Source organism: Meles meles, chromosome 8 (genome assembly GCF_922984935.1).
Source record: "Meles meles chromosome 8, mMelMel3.1 paternal haplotype, whole genome shotgun sequence".
In the NCBI taxonomy this organism is placed as follows: Eukaryota; Metazoa; Chordata; class Mammalia; order Carnivora; family Mustelidae; genus Meles; species Meles meles.
The window spans coordinates 41,369,715-41,386,386 of record NC_060073.1 but is presented as its reverse complement, the minus strand read 5'-3'; the positions used below and the strand labels follow the sequence as shown (position 1 = coordinate 41,386,386).

General features: G+C 39.1%; 1 protein-coding gene across 2 annotated transcripts in view; it reads left to right on the top strand.

The window, feature by feature from the left end:
* Positions 1-16,672, top strand: part of NELL1 (neural EGFL like 1) — an 860,623-nt gene that overhangs the window by 824,781 nt on the left and 19,170 nt on the right. For both annotated transcript variants that reach the window (XM_046016014.1, XM_046016013.1), the window contains one exon: positions 13,509-13,702. In XM_046016014.1, the coding sequence (XP_045871970.1) occupies positions 13,509-13,702 (194 nt within the window). The remainder of the gene's footprint in view (positions 1-13,508; positions 13,703-16,672) is intronic.

The following is a 16,672-nucleotide window of genomic DNA, read 5'->3' as shown; positions in this document are numbered from 1 at the left end:
ATGACTTTCTTTTCTACTGTGGGCTTTAAAAATGCAAATCTTTCAACTCTACTCTCCTCTAATCCAGTGATCTCCTTAAAGCTTATTGGAGTATTGCTGGTTTGTCCGTAAACTAAATGGTCCCAGTCTTTATACTTTCGATAAACATATTTCTCTCTGGAATGGATATTTTTGTCTCCTTTTCATATTGCTCGCCTAACCTCTAGCTTTTTAGCACTAATGTAGAAGATTGCTCTGCTTTGCAGTGTTGTAAATGAAAGGTTGGTAATGTGATGTCTCAGGCCACAGCAACTCAAAAGCAGTACTTAGATGCCAGGTGCTTACTTAGACTCTGGGGATGTAAAGAGGAATGATGCAGGGTTCCAGAGGCCTTGGAGGACAATTTTGCATTGCATTAACAGGCCCAGTGGGAGTTCTGCGAAGGGAAATGAGCAGGGAGGGGAGCTCTGAAGATGGCCTGGATGGGGAGGGTGGAGCCGAGCCTGGATTGGTACAGGAGGAGTAGTGGTTGGGAAAAAGGCTAATATGTTTCTCTAAAAAGTGATTTGCAGTGCAGTTATGGTTACCTTTAAGTCCTCCCTGTCATTGTGAACTTGGCCTTTTTTGGAAAGATTAAGTTAACAATAGAGGCACTTTGATTTCTTCCCGTACAGCATCTTGAGGCTGGTAACATGTAAAATCTTCTTCATGAAGTTTGAAATGATTTGGTTTGTTGTTGTCACTTCCTTCCTAAACAATTGACAGTTCCAACTGTGTGACAACAAAATGAGTGTGGTATTCCTAAAAAAGAGTTTCCTAACATTACTGTCTGTGAACTCAATTCCATGTAGCTTAGGGCAGTAGTTCTAGAAGTACGATCAGCCAGCAGCAGCATCACCTGGGACGTCGCTGGAAATGAAAACAATCTACCCCACCCCAGACCTACCAGGTCAGCAAGTTTGGGGATTGGGCTGGTGGTTTGTTTTTTAATGAGCCCTATTTAGGTGATTCTGATGCCCACTCATGTTTGAGAATCACAGTGCCTTGGAAGTTTGGTTGAAAGCCTTCAGAGGGCTGCGTGAATGCCCCGAAACTGATGCAGGTTTGTGTATATGTGTGTTCCACGCATCTTTTGGAGGAAGTGGAACCACAGTTTTCACTGGGGTCTCCGATCTGACCCCAACAATGTAAACAACACCGTTGAAATACCAGGATCCAGCCTTGGTGTTGCCAGTCAACACCCTGATTTAACTTTTGGAAGTTTTTTTACCTGGGGATCCACAATTTGATCTCAGGGGATGTTCGCCTGCCTTTCTCAGTTTCTGAGCACCTTTGGTCTTAAATTGCATGTAGGTGCCAGCTTCCTACATCCTGAAGCTCAGTGGAAGCAATTGTTTTATGACAGAAACTTCTGGCTTGAATGTCTTAGAGCCAAAGATCATGTCAATGCTGCAACTCAGAGATCGGCATCTACAACCTCTTTGAAATAAATATTGAATTGTTTGTTTTAGTCTGTGGTTACTCATGCTGCTGTGAAATATTTACCTCTAGGTTTATGAGCAGGGAATTTTAAATGATTGTACTCAAACCAAACAAAGCACTGTCAACAAAAAAAAATCACCTTTCACTCGTTCCGTGAGCGTTTGTTAAGAGGTCTAGTCTGTGCTAAGTCCATGTGCTAAGTCTTAGACACACAAGGAGGAATATCCTTTGGAGTCTGGAATGGGGGAGGAGTGGGGAAAAGGGAAGGACAGGGGATAGGCTTTGGGGGAGGTTGAACTGCGATTAGATATAAAAGTAAATAAAAATCAGACTCTAAGGAAAAAATTGCTAATTCCTTCTTGGGTCAGGGCATGCGGAGATGGCAATGTATGTAAGAGTCTTTCACAGAAAATATGATTTTTTTCATTGTGTCTATGGGATAAGAAGGAATTTGTTTCTGGGAAAAATAGATATTAAGTAAGTATTCCAGGCAGGAATAGCAGGCAGAGTCATGAAAGAGATGTAACTCTGTCCAAGGAATGATGAAATTTCCAGGATGGATAAAGAATTGCCATCCCATGAGAGTGTTGTAAGTGGGGAGCAATAAGAAAGGAGCTCTACAAATAAAGGTGGAAACCAGATTATAAAGTGTCTTGTGTTCTAAGCTAAGGAGCTAAAAGTCATGAATCTTACCTCAAGTGTCTTGATGTTGTTAAAATATTTATTTATCTGCATAAATTTCCATATAAATATATTTCTTAGTTCTAAATACAGTATTATTTCTCACACACTTTTAAACCCTCTATTATATACATGTCATTGTGATTTCCACACCTGTGCCATTTTGCTTCTCCTATTCCTTTCCCTTAGAATGTCTCTTCTTAGAAAAGTGAGGCCATCAGAATTAGCTGGCAATTAATCATGACCCTTATCCTATAGCTACTTTGTGCTAACATCTTGTTCTGTAGTTCTCACAACAACCCTTCCAACTGGGTGTGACTCCCCGTTTTATAGAAGGAGAAAATGAAGAACAGAGAGGTCTGTTCTCTGCCACATGGTGAGTAACAATTTCTCAACTGAGCAATTGTGAAAGGACTTACTAAAGCAGTTAGTTTGGGAACTCATATATGTAAAATATGGACTTAATTGCACAGAAGTTTAATTTTGTGCAAATTCTTACATATATGACCTTGTAGCAACTCCAACTGCATCATTTTCCTGCTAAAATATCGTTGAGAGGACAGAGTAGTATGATCAGATTGTTCGTCTGGCTTCTCTTTGAAGATATGTAGACAGAGAAAACAGTAAGATGCTTTAATAATGGTCCAAGCAGTAAAAATGGAGAGGTGCATTACTGGGTAGATGGTTAGCCAGCCCTTGCTGGAGTTAGACCCTCACCCTTCTGCAGAGACTAGGACACAGGAGCCATATATACAGGTGTTGGCTGTTTTTTGGCAGCCTTGATCCTTCCTAAGCAGGAACATAATTAAGGGAGGTTGAGCCATTAAGGATGTGCTCTTGTATGTAGAGCCTGTGCTAGTGTTTGTTCAAAGGTTTTAATGTGGTGAGGTGAGGTAAAGTTCACAAAATCAATTGTGCTGATTTTGTGAGGGTCTGCAGTGTTTGTAGGCCAAGACTAAGGTGTCATCAAGAGGAGGATTCAAAGGAGCCTGAATGAAGTTTGCTCAAAGAGAGAATCTTTGTGAGTGGCCTCCTTTGCTTTTCCTTGGAAACCAACTTAGTTTTGGTCTTTATAGTTTTGCCTCCCCTCCCTAGGGGAAAAAACACAGAAAGGAAAAAAAAAATAAACAGAACTTGTCTGCTATAAGTCTAGAGCAGAGTGGGCTAAAGTCTCTTATTCCTTGCTTCATTTTCCCTTGACTCCACAAATGCCTTCTAGACCTTTCCAGAGAATATCCCTTCAAAATAGAAGATAGCCCCAAATCTATTTTTACTAAGTTTAGTTGACTAGAAGAAGAAATACAAAGAGAGGAAGTAGATCCAAGAGAAGAGATTATCCAAGGAAAGACACCATGAAATGATGTTAAGATTTTTTTATAACCTGTTAGTTCTCTCAGTAGATGCTGCCCTTCTTGGCACAGTTGTCCAAATTGTTACCCTTCATCAATCTCTTAACACTCCTTCTACTAAGAAAGAGTTTTGGGAAGAGTTTTGACAAATTCCTAGAAGTTAGGGACCAAAATAAACAGAGGAGAGAATAAATGATAGGCATGGATGGTCTCTGAATTCTTAGGGGCTATGTTCGAACCATCTTGTTGTTTAGATTGAGACCTGGTTTTAGAATTGTACCATTGACAATGTTTTTTTGACCTTTTATTTCTATGTAAGTTGTAGCACGTTTCCAGTAGTAAATGAAATTATTCTGTAACCTCTCTGTGAAGAAATTATTTCTCACCTGACAACTTGTTTGAAAGAATGATTTGTCAAAATAGAGAGTTAGTTTTGGTTTTCACCCCACCTGGATTCCCCATGTGTATTTGTCACCAAGGACTTCATTTTCCAAGTCTTCAATGCAGATAGAAAAACCATGTTTACCTCTTCATTACTTTCTCTCTTTGGCACCTGCTTATAAACACTCATTAAGAGAGATAAAAGATGTTGCAATAAATATTGACAGTCCAGGAAAAACTGTTTAATTCTAAAAAATCTCTTTGTCATCCTGAAACTGGGTTCTTCCATTCTCCTCTATCCTGTTTTCCATCTATTACCACACATAGTCTAACACTGAAATTACAGTCCTACAAAGGTAAAAAGTAATTACTCTGAGTAAAATAAGTCAAGCAGAGAAAATCAGTTATAATATGGTTTCTCTTACTTGCAGAACACAAGGAATAACATGGAGGACATTAGGAGAAGGAAGGTAAAAGTGAAGGGGGGGAAATCGGAGGTGGAGACAAACCATGAGAGACTGTGGACTCTGAGAAACAAACTGAGGGTTTTAGAGGGGATAGGGGAGCCTGGTGGTGGGTATTAAGGAGGGCAGGTCTTGCGTGGAGCACTGGGTGTTATACATAAACAATGAATCTTGGAACACTACATCAAAAACTAATGATGCACTGTATGGTGACTAACATAACAATAAAAAAAAGATACAAAGTTAAATTTAAAAAAAAAAGTAATCATACCAATTGGAAATAGATAAGATCTTAGAAAATATACAATTCCTATACTGTAACAAAGAGAAAAATGGAGGTCCCCAAAGGACAAGCGTTCTTTTTTAAATCCCAGCTCAGCCAGATTCCAATTTAACACATGTGCATGCAATTCATACCAGGCGAAGACACTATAAAGGTGCTGTGGGACACACAAAGATAAGTAAAACCAGACTACTCATTCTGAATGGATAAGGACGTTAGAAAAGTATGTTCACAGCTCTGCATATGACGTCACATAACGCAGATACAAAATTAAGTGCAAGAGGGAAATTCTTTTCAGTTGAGAGTGAAACTTCATTATATAATAAAATGAATATAATAATAGAACCTGTCTGGCTCAGTGTTAGGCATTTAGCAGCTTGTAAAAACATAACTGCTCTACTCAGGGATGCAGATGCAGCTCTACCATAACGCACCCTCTCACCTATGAGCAGATATATAAGGACATAAATCTAGGGTTGTTGGCATCAATACTGTAGCCTCTCTGCAATAAAATTCTCTTTGGATAGCAAGTATTTCAATATTTATAGATTTTTTATTTTCTCCACTGGTCAGAATTATATTGATTTTAAACAGATTTAATCACTAGTTAACGAAGCATGAGTTATTCATGGCAGAAAGTAAACCACCTTGGTTGATTTAGAAAGCTATTCTGTTTTTATTCTACTCCTCTTTTCTTACTTAGAAGGAATTGTTTTCTCCATCTGCAGTAGAACACCTTTATTTGTATAGCCTATAAAGGTGATCTATGACCAGGGCATGTCCATAGAGTATCAAGAAACTATATTCTTTTAATATTAGTCACTTAATATTAACACCAGATTTACTGAGTAGGGCTCAGAGAGAGCTTAGAGTGTTAGCACTTCTGAGTTTGGCTGGCCAATGTACTGATCAAATCCATGAGAATCTATGAAAATTTAGAATTCAAGTGGAAATCCTCAGTGAACAGATGAAGGTGTCAGCTTAGAAAGAACTCTGAAAGGACTGGCAGAGTGGATTTGAGTATATCCCAAAAAGTTGGGACAAGGGAATTCATGAGATGAGATGGACACTAAGAGAGAAAAATTATATAGAAACACTATGAACAAGAACAACTATAAGGGGCACCTGGGTGGCTCAGCAGGTTAAAGCCTCTACCTTCGGCTCAGGTCATGATCTCAGGGTCCTGGGATCGAGCCCTGCATTGGGCTCTCTGCTCAGCGGGGAGCCTGCTTCCTCCTCTCTCTCTGCCTGCCTCTCTGCCTGCTTGTGATCTCTCTCTCTCTGTCAAATAAATAAATAAAATCTTAAAAAAAAAAGAACAACTATAATAGCTAATCATTTTTGAGAATTTACTACCTGATAAGCATTGTAGTACATGCTTACTGAAATTATCAGATCATCTCAGGAGTTATTATTTATCCACATTTTTGAAACGTAGGACCAAGGTTCAGCTATGTTAAGTAAATTTACCAGAGTCATAAAAACAATAGGTTTTGGGATGGGACTGGGGTCCTCGTGACTCATTTATCCTCATTTGCCTAGAAGTTTCTTAGTTGTAGCACTGAAGGCCAGCTATCTCAGGGACTCCCTCAGTCCTAGGCAAACTGGGACAACTGGTCCCATTAACTGGCACCCAGAGCTGCTGGATTCCAAAGGTTAAGCTTTTAGTTGGGATGTTATATATCTTCCACTGAGGAGAAAGAGAGCCAATGATCAGCAATGGGATCTTGGGAAATGTTAACGACTTAAAAAATTGGAGAAGTCTACAAGGTCTTTACTTGTAGGACCATGTCTGCATTCTTTGCCTATGTTATCCCCAGTCCCTGTCTCTATGTCTAGGACAGCATAGATGCTCATAAATACATTTGTAATTAGTAAATTGACGATTGACGATTAGTGATTGGATGAACGACGAGGTAAGAGGATGAATAGGGCAGTATCATATCCCACAAGGGTCAAGAAGAGAACTCTTAGACTTAAATGACAAATATTGCAACAAATGCTATTATTGATTAAAGGGTGATGGTTTCATCAACTACTAGTCACGAGAAACTTCAGGATTTAGACTTTGAAGAAGGATCACTTGGAAGCTTACAAACCTTTAGGAGAGGATGAAGATACATCAATGGGGGTGCCTGCTAGTGGTAGATACTGGAAAGCAAGAACTGCCTGTAGGGACTAGGCAAGGAAAGGGTGAGCCCAAACAAGCTGCTTTGTTTTTCTCTTTCCTTGGCTTAGAGAGGCTGTTCGGTTAAAGGAAAAGGGCTAGACTCGTTGGAGAGTAACAAAATTACACACTGAGTAATAAGAGAAACACCATAGGAAATGGTTTCTTCCTGATCCAAAAAGGGGTGGAGGCTGGAACAAAGAGGAGTTGACCCAGGAAGGACATCGGAACCTCCTAAGAGATCCATAATGACATCTCAAATAGACCTAACTACGACTCACTTCTTTTAGTCTTTACCTTTTTGGTCGGAACACTTCATGTTTCTTTAAACTGAGATGAATTTAAGTCCCTCATTATGCTGGTGGATCTCTTGTGATGGGTCCTGTGTGTGTCGACCCCATCTTTAATAGTCTGTGTTCTAAAGGAACATGATACCCAAGTACAGTATGACTAGCTCACGAGAGAACATGGCTATCACCTCTCTGGTTCCGGACCTGAAACTTTCTGAGCAGGTTACAATTTCATTAGCCATGTGTTTTGCAAGCCACTTCACACCTCAGATTTATCTTCTTGTTTCTTTCACTTATTTTGCTAATGTGCAGCATGTGTATTTTTCCCTGTGACTTTCTCTCTGCCACCGTAAAAGAAGCAGTATTGTTTTAGCTATGGGAGAGGCATCTGCACCCTTTCTTGTCTATCATTAATAAACCCCCAAGCTCTGTTCTCATTTCCAAGCTACTAATGTCTGGTAATGATTTCCAAGTCAGAACACACACAGCTGGATATTCAAACCCCAGGTTAAATTTTGTTTTCTGACACATCACCTGTTTTGAGTTTGGAAGTAAGACTAGATGTGCTATGAAATTTATCCAAGAAGGTGGAATATGGGGTAATGAAAACATTCACTCCTTTGACCTAACTGCTACCAAAGCCCTGACAAAAATGTTTCCCTTAATCTCTGAAATCAACCTTCAGAACTTTCAGCTCCTGAGGCAGGTACCATTACTGTTGTTATGCTATTAAAATTTTTGCAGAGCCGTTTTTCTCGAAGGGTAGGAAAATTGTTTGGGGCTAGGTTGGGATTGGTTTGACTGCTGCTGATATAAACATTTCTGAATTGTGTTTTCTTACATGCCCAAATAACCCAAGAACCTGAAATTAAAGAACAAAACAGATTGACTAGGCAAAGCAGACGTTTTTTTAAAAGCAAAATTGAGTACAATAATAACAGCTTTCAGAAATTGTGAAAATGTCAATGCAAGAAAATTAGTTCTAATGTCAGCCTAGCCATAGAATTTTATTGAGGAAATTCTCATCTAAGCATGGAGCATTTAAATAATGAATTTACAAGGAGAAACACAAAGAAATCACAGAAAGCCATTACTTACAATAAGAAAAAACAAGTACACTTTAATGATTATAGATTTGAGTGTGGAATATTTTGCCCGATTTTTGTTTCATTGCCTCTTTGTCATTGGAGGCCTGTCAGATGATTTGGGTAAGTATCATGGGTGAATGTCTTTGTGTTTGCTCAGCAGAGAACAACAGTTGCAATATGTAAATAGGGTGCCTCTTCCCTTTGGATGCCTTGGGATATGTATAATAGATTAAGTTGGCTTTGTGCAGAGCAAACAGGTCTGTATTACCAAGAATATGAATGATGTCGGTTTCCATAATTGCTAACATCTGGCTTTCCATAAATCTGTTAAATTGCATGGAAGCAGAATTAGATTTCTGTGTCATAAGTAAAGCAATTACATGGAACTCTGTAGGCAATATGGTCCTATATTCAACTGTGAAATCCTTTCATTTTGGAGCAGCAAAAGAAAACCCAGGTTTAGTCCCTTGCTTTGATGGCACACACTAGTTGTGTTTGTCTTTATGCTCAGGTTTCTTGATTGATGAGAGGAAAGCCCTGCCATTATGCTTGCAACTTTGTAAATGCAAAAATAACCAAATGTTAAAAAAAATCAGATTATAGTTGGCCATTAATTGCCAGTTTAGAGATTATTTTAGAGAAGACCATAAGCTAAAGATCCTTTTGTAGCTATTGGTTGGAATCTTGAAATTACTCTTCCAAACAATTTCTGAAGTGCTTTGTTAATGGGTCTTCCTCTGTCCTTGTCCTCAAGCATATGACACAAAACAAGTGGGGACGGAAGAAGGAAGGTTGCCTTCCTATTTCAGTGTGGTTACTGTTTTGCTATATTTATTGTACTTTGAACCAGACTAATGGGCTTTCCCAGATGAAAACTCAACAATAAAATGTGTTCCCTGAGGGGGAAGGTTGCATTTATGTCTTACGCTTACTGAACACCCATGAGATCAAAATTTTGCAAAATAGGCTTTATGGTAGTAATGGTTCAAAAACTTTCTAGATTTAAGTAAGTTAAATAAAGACATTGTACAGCCACAGTGCATTCTGGTGTACTTTGCACTGAGAAGTGAAAAAGGAAAAGAGATTTTATCCTTGCCCTCAGTAAGCTCACTATCTATCTATGGAGCTGGGTATACTAAATGTGACTTCTTAAGAGATAAATGCAAGGATAGCATTGTGGATAAAGTAGAGTCAGTAGTGACTGATTTGCAGAATGAGAAATTCTGATGTTTGATCCTGATTTTGAAGACTGCACAGGAATGAAGATAGCATAGGAAGGGAACTCTGACATTATCAACTAATTAATTTGTATGTCAATCCATTTCATACAGGCTAAGAAAAAGTAGAGTAGGGATGGGGAGAGCACTCCCATAATAAGAAAAGACATAACCAAGGCACAGACAGAGGAAACAACACAGACTGTTTGTGGATAATCCATTGCTTTTGAACAAAAAGGGGATGAGACAGAAGCTAACAATTGAAGTGTTAGATCAAGGCTTATATGATATTCCAGGAGTTTAAATCTTCTATTACAGACATCAGTGAACCACTGAGAGACGGTAAGTAGAGGAGTGACATGGACAAATTTGCTTGAACGCCACTCCCCTGTGAAAGGTGTTTAGAGTAGTGATTCTCATCTGGCTGAACAGAGCCCAGATGTCTGGATCTTACTTTACACCAATTAAATCAGTCTCTAGTGGTGGTGAGCCTGGGCACCAGTACTTTTTATAGTCTCCTCAAATGTTTCTGTTGGGCCCACCATCAAAAATCATGGGATTGGAGTGAGAAGTGATTGGAGTCGGGAAGACCAGATAGGGGGCTAATGCTGTAGTCAGGGACACGTGTGAAGAGCTGAGCTAAGACAGAATTCAGAGAAATCTGAATTTAGTTTTTTGTGATTACATCAGTGTGTCTATCAATTAACTCTATCTGTATCTTCTGAACATCCAAACTGGATTGTAAATGTGATGAGACAAGTATAAGACCGAATATTTTAATCCTCACTTTCAGCAAAAACAGGAGGGAGAAAAATGCAAATGTATCACTTTAGTATTGTTCCAAGACAGGATATACCACCAACATTCTCAATGTAGTGGGAGTTCAAGGAGGTGAATGATTACTATGAATTAGTATAATATTAAGAGATGCTTAATTGAGGAGATAGGGCTTGAATTTTGTCTTAAATATCCATATTCTTTAAGTCAAGAAACAAATATTTGAGTTCTTATTTTATCTGAAGTTTGATTTTGAAAAGACCATAAATTGGAGTGCCTGCATGGCTCCGGTGATTAGGCCAACGACTCTTGATTTGGGCTCAGGTCATGATCTCAGTGTTGTGATACTGAATGGGGCTCTGGGCTCTAGGCTGTGTGCATGGAGCCTGCTTAAGACTCTCCCTGTCCCTCTCCTTCTGTCCCTAACTCCCTCCCTGCTCACATGTGCACTCTCCCTCCCTCTCCCTCTCTAAATAAATAAATAAATAACCAGTCATAAACCAGTTGGGTATGGTTTTAAAGATTTTATTTATTTATTTGACAGAGAGAGAGACAGAGAGGGAACACAAGCAGGGGGAGCGGGAGAGGGAGAAGCAGGCTTCCCGCCAAGCAGGGAGCCTGATGTGGGGCTCGATCCCAGGACACTGGGATCATGACCTGAGCTGAAGGCAGATGCTTAACGAATGAGCCACCCAGGCACCCCAAATATGGTTTTAAATAGGTGATAAATAAGCATCAGAGAGGCTAAATAATGTGACCAAAGACATACAGTCATGTATAAAATGCCTTTTATGTAGTAAGCACTCAATTAATTAGAAGAGTATGGTTTCAAACAGGGGTCACCTGATTCCCACATCCAATGCTACTTTTAATTGGGTAGAGTTAGAGGAAGAAAACGGGCGAGATGAGAAAGGTTTCTAGGTAGGAGCACATTATGGTCAAATGTGTTCGGAACAGCATGGACTCTATGAGGAAGAGTGAAGATGTAACTGAGATCAGATTATAGTTGATTTGTGATCTAGGTATTGTAAGTTGGGTTCATTTCCACATTTTTCAAGGGAGAAATCATTTTTCATTAACTAAATGTCTTTACTGAGGCTACATCAGATGGGCCAAAGACAAAAAAAAAAACAAAACCTTGGAATAAGTGTCTAGAAAAATTGTATGAACTCCAATAACACTTTCTCCTTTGTACCTCTGCTGTGAAGCCAAGTTTTATACCAGTAATGCTGCATGCAGTCAGCAAGGAAAGATAGGTCATTTCTATTTCTTTCTCGTTATGTTTAAGTCACAGTAGTTTCAAATTTCTAGCAAATTTTGAGTCATAATATTTTCAGAATTTTGACTAAAAAGGATCCATGTAAGATCTTGTCCTTGAAAATGAGTTTCAGTATCCAGGTGGTAAATAGTTGAAGGTAGGTAAAACCACACAACATTCTAGCATTCTGAAGGATGACTTGAGACCTTGCGTTGGCACAGAAAAGAACTCTCCTGCATGTATTAGAAGGCCCAGGATACATCCCTTGCTCTAACATGGTACTAGATGTGTGACCACTTGCTCATCTCTGTGCCTTAGTTTCCTCTTTTGTAAATGAGAATAACTGTTTCTATCTTGCAGTCATATGGCATAACTCACAGAAAATCTTTGAAAAACTTTGAAACAATATCTAAGTACAGCATACTATCAGTAAAATTGATATTATGCCTTTTTAAGCACTTTATTGCTCTGAGTACTTTAAGAAAAAATGCTACTTTTAGTTATTTTTTTCTTTAATTTAGCCATAACCCTTAACCAAATGCCTATAACCTTATACATATTTAACTCGAAATATACTGTGTAGAACAAGTTAATTTATACTGATCTTAACCTAACTTACTATATGGGTTAAACCTCCCAATAGGGGTGCCTGGATGGTGCAATTGGTTGAGCCACAGACTCTTGGTTTCAGCTGGGGTCATGATCTTGGGATCGTGGGATCGAGCCCTACATCAGGCTCTATGCTCCATGTGGAGTCTGCTTAGAACTCTTCCCTCCTCACCTTTTGCCCCTCCCTGCCCCCTCAAATAAATCAATAAATCTTTTAAAAAACCAAAGCCTCCCAACCAGAAGCCTACCAATAGTTTTCTCTGTGTACTTCCATGTTTCCTTGTTATCACCATTGCGAGATCAACATCTTACACGTCATCACCAACGTTTATAATATCCAGTGTGCATAAAGACATTGTGGGTAGAAGACTTGGTAAAAATTTACTGGAATCAGGGTTATCAGCATCTGAAGGATACTTGAAGGACATGGAAGTAGATTAATCAATGGAGCAGAAGATTCTGACAGAAAAATGACCGGTATCTTTAAATAGTGTAAAGACTATCATAAATAAAGAAAAACCAAGTAGACTTTTCTTGAGTGGTCTCAGAGCTAGGACCAGTAAGTAGAAGTAAATGGAAAATATAGTTCATTTCAATTTAAGGAAGACATTTCTAAAAGAGTTATTCAGTGATGGAATTGGCTGTCTTTTGAGGTAATAGATGGCCCACTGGGGAAAGGCTCCATCCAGGACTGGACAGCTCTGTGTTTGGGACGTCGTTAAGGTCACTCAAGCTTTGAATGTCAGAGAAGGCTGACTGGATTTATGCTTTCCTTCCATATTTAGCTGTCATTCAAAAACAGCAAAATATATGTGTGTCTTCCATCAGCATCCGTGCCATGCCTATAATAGCTCTCAGATGGGTTTTTGTGGGAACAGAAATGTTTTTAGCCCTTAGGATGGGAAGGATTCGATTAGGCAAGGCACTTACCAGGAATTATTCCCTCTTCTTTCACCCTTGGCCCCAGGATCTGAGGGCAGTCTAATTGGTTCAGGGTTGTCCTAATTGCCCACTTGTTCCTACTCAGTGGCTAATCTATTCACATCTTTACTAAAAGACCCAGATCTCCATAGGGTATATCCACACTGTTAATGAATTAGCACTATTTATGGCCTCTGTATGGTACACTTCTTGGGAATATCTTAAAACTAGTTTAGAGCTGCTACTGGATAATTTAGTAATTGGAGTCCAACAGCTGCAGGTTTGAGTATCAGACCTGCCACCCATTAGCTATATGACAGTAGGCATGTTATTTCACTTCTGTGAGCCTCAGACTTATTATTTGCAAAATAGAGATAAGAAAAGGTGCTCCCACGCAGAGCTGCTTTGCAGGGTAAATGAGATAATGCATCTGAACAAGTTGGCTCAGTATCTGGCACAAGGTAAATGCACAGCAATGTTAATCAGTGCTATTGTAAAGGATTACTATTTTCTAAAAGCAATCTTGGCTAGATTCTAAAGCTCTGTGCCTTCTTTATTACAGACATTGATGAATGTGCCTTAAGAACTCATACCTGTTGGAATGATTCTGCATGTGTCAACCTGGCAGGGGGCTTTGACTGCCTCTGTCCCTCTGGGCCCTCCTGCTCTGGTGACTGCCCCCATGAAGGAGGACTAAAGCGCAATGGGCAAGTGTGGACCTTGAAAGAAGACAGGTGTTCTGTCTGTTCCTGCAAGGTAAGGCTAATAGAGGGCAGTGGGAACTGGAACCTTTCTTTTCCTTCCTTCACTCTCTACTCTTCCACCCCAGTGCATTCCCCCGGTGTTGACTTGTGGTTCTCCTCAAGTTCTAGTTGAACTTGTGGTTCTCTTCCACCCCAGTGCTTTCCCCCGGTGTTGACTTGTGGTTCTCCTCAAGTTCTAGTTGAACTTGTGGTTCTCTTCCACCCCAGTGCTTTCCCCCGGGGTTGACTTGTGGTTCTCCTCTAGTTTCTGAAAAGACTTCTCCTGTTCTAATCCATGCTACAGCTAATGATGATGCTGAGTGGAAGCAACCCTGTTTTGAATTGATTACGCTGTTAGTGAGAAGTGAGGTGTGTAGATGAGAAGAGACAGCAGAGCATAGAGGGAGTGGGTCAGAGAAGCCAATGTTAGCCCCTCCACTGAGAGCCTGCAGTGCCTTTTGGGCTGGTTGGGTGAGAGCTTTAATGAGCCCTCGTCCCACACTTACACAAACTTGCTGATTAAAACGACTCTTTGCCTGAAATTATCACCTGTGCGAACTCTCTCGTTTTTGTGGTGACACCATCCAGAAAAGCAAGGCTCACAGGCTTGCTTCCAGTGGTCAGAGACAGGCGGACCTCTATTCTGAACAAATGGTAATGATTGTGTGAGGCCTTCTGGTTAATGATGTCTTCTTCTTGTTCGTGTTGCTGGGCTGACTATTCCTTACATTGAGTTCTTTGGAAAAGAAAATAAAATATGAAAATAAAATTCTATGAAAATAAAATTCTGTCATCACCCGTTTTTGCTTTATGCTTTGCAAAATGGGCCTATTAAAATGATTTCCTTGTGCTTTACTTCTTCTTTTGTTGATCTTGCCTATTTCTTTTCCTTTGGTATTACTTTACTTTAGCTCTTGCACTGTATTTTTTATGTCTGTTGGGATGGTGCTTTTAAATCTTGCACTTTATGGGTGTGGGAACCATGAGAAATGACTTGTTGAGTAGCCTCTTAGGGAGCTGGTATCCTGATAAATTCAGAGTTCTCTCTGGAAACAGAGTTAAAACGTCATTCAGTCCATTCACCTGCCTTCAAGTCTGCCTCCAAAAGACCTGGGGGCCCCTATTTAAGAAAGCTAAACCAAGTGTTTAGATTACCCCGTGAAGCTCATTTTTTTTAATCTTACACATTCATCTGGTTCCACACATCCATATACTGAGTATCTCCTATGTTCGGAGCATTCTGTAATTTAAAAACAGCTTCACACTTAATTCTGATAACACAACTTCGAAAGACAAAGCTTTAATTTTTAGGGCAAATGATGTGCCCTAAATATCTCAAGATGTAAATATCCAAGCAGGGAGTTGAATTCTGTTGGCTTGCCCCAAATTTCATAGTTTTCTGATCTGGCCACATGTCTTATAAAACTCTACAGATGGGTACCTGTTGATAAATTTAAAACTAATTAAGCAGTCAATCCAACTTGACTGAGCTCAAACTCTAAACTTTGTACTGTGTTAATGATCACATGGGGCACTGACTCAAAGGACAAAGTTTTTAGTCAAGGAAAAGCATGTTGTGGTTTAGAATAGTTGAGAAAGTTTTGTGGAAGAGGTTGGCAATTAGGTCTCCATTCAGCCAGCAAAACAAGAATGAAGTCCTTTATTAGTTCTTCTATAGAAAATACTCTTTTCCCCAAACTTATGAGGACGATCACAACCTGACCCCAAATCTTTTTTAGGCTTTATAGGTCCCCAGACCCCGGAACAAGCAGTAGATTTTAGCTGAGTCTTGACTAATGTATGACACCAAAATTTCTTGTTCAGTTTTTGTTTTATTTAAGCTCAAGGGAGAGAAATTACCAATCACTAAAACTTCCCAAAGTTTCATTAATTAATCATCCTAATAATCCAAGCAGTATAAATTTTTATATCCTGCTTTGACTCTTAAAATCTCTCCAAAGTCATGAGAATTTGAAATGCCACAAGAGATGAACAGACCTTGTAATCCTATCCTGTTAATATAACTCACCTCCACCACCACCCCACCCCTTAATGAATAAAGTACTGGAAGATTTCTTTACATGAATTTTTTGCTGGTTTATTTTCCAGTTGCACTTATTACTCACTAATAACATAACTTCAAGAGCTTGTGGAGGGAGAGGAGGGCCTGAATTTAGGAGCTAAATTAAAAACCCTAAATCAAATTCTATAAGACATTCCCAGAAGTTGAACTTATATGTGACCCTGCTTTTTTTTTTCTTTCCATTATTTGTAACTGAAAGTGTTTTATTCCAATTTCATAAGAGATAGCTTTAGTACTTAAACATCTAAATGGACTACAATAGCATCAACTTGGAGACTAAGAAATAAAATCAAGGTTGGGACACAAATCCTGGCTCTTTAACCATACTATTGTTTCAAATTCAAATAAAACCGAGTCACATAATAGCAGAATTACCCAAGCCAACAAAGGGTCAAGGCTTACTGTTAAAAGAAGCAGAGTCAGTCAGTCTACAGATTCAATGCAATCCCTATCAAAACACCAAGAGTATTTTTCATAAAACTAGAATAATAATCCTAAAATTTGTATGGAACCACAAAGCATTCTTGAAAAGGAACAAGTCTGGAGGTATCACAATCCCAGATTTCAGTTATACCTAAAGCTATATTGACCAAAACATTATGGTATTGGCACAAAAATAGAGATAAATCAGTGGACCAGAATAGAGAGCCCAGAAATAAATCCACACTTAAGTGGTCAATCTACAACAAAAGAAGCAAGACTATATAATGGTGAAAAGACAGTCTCTTTGATGAATGGTATTGAGAAAATTGGACAGCTACATGCAAAAGAATAAAACTGGATCACTTTCTTGTACTTATACACAAAAATAAACTAAAAATGGATTAAAGAACTAAATATGAGGCTTGAAGCCATAAAACTCCTAAAAGAAAACATGGGCAGTAATTTCTTTGCCATCAG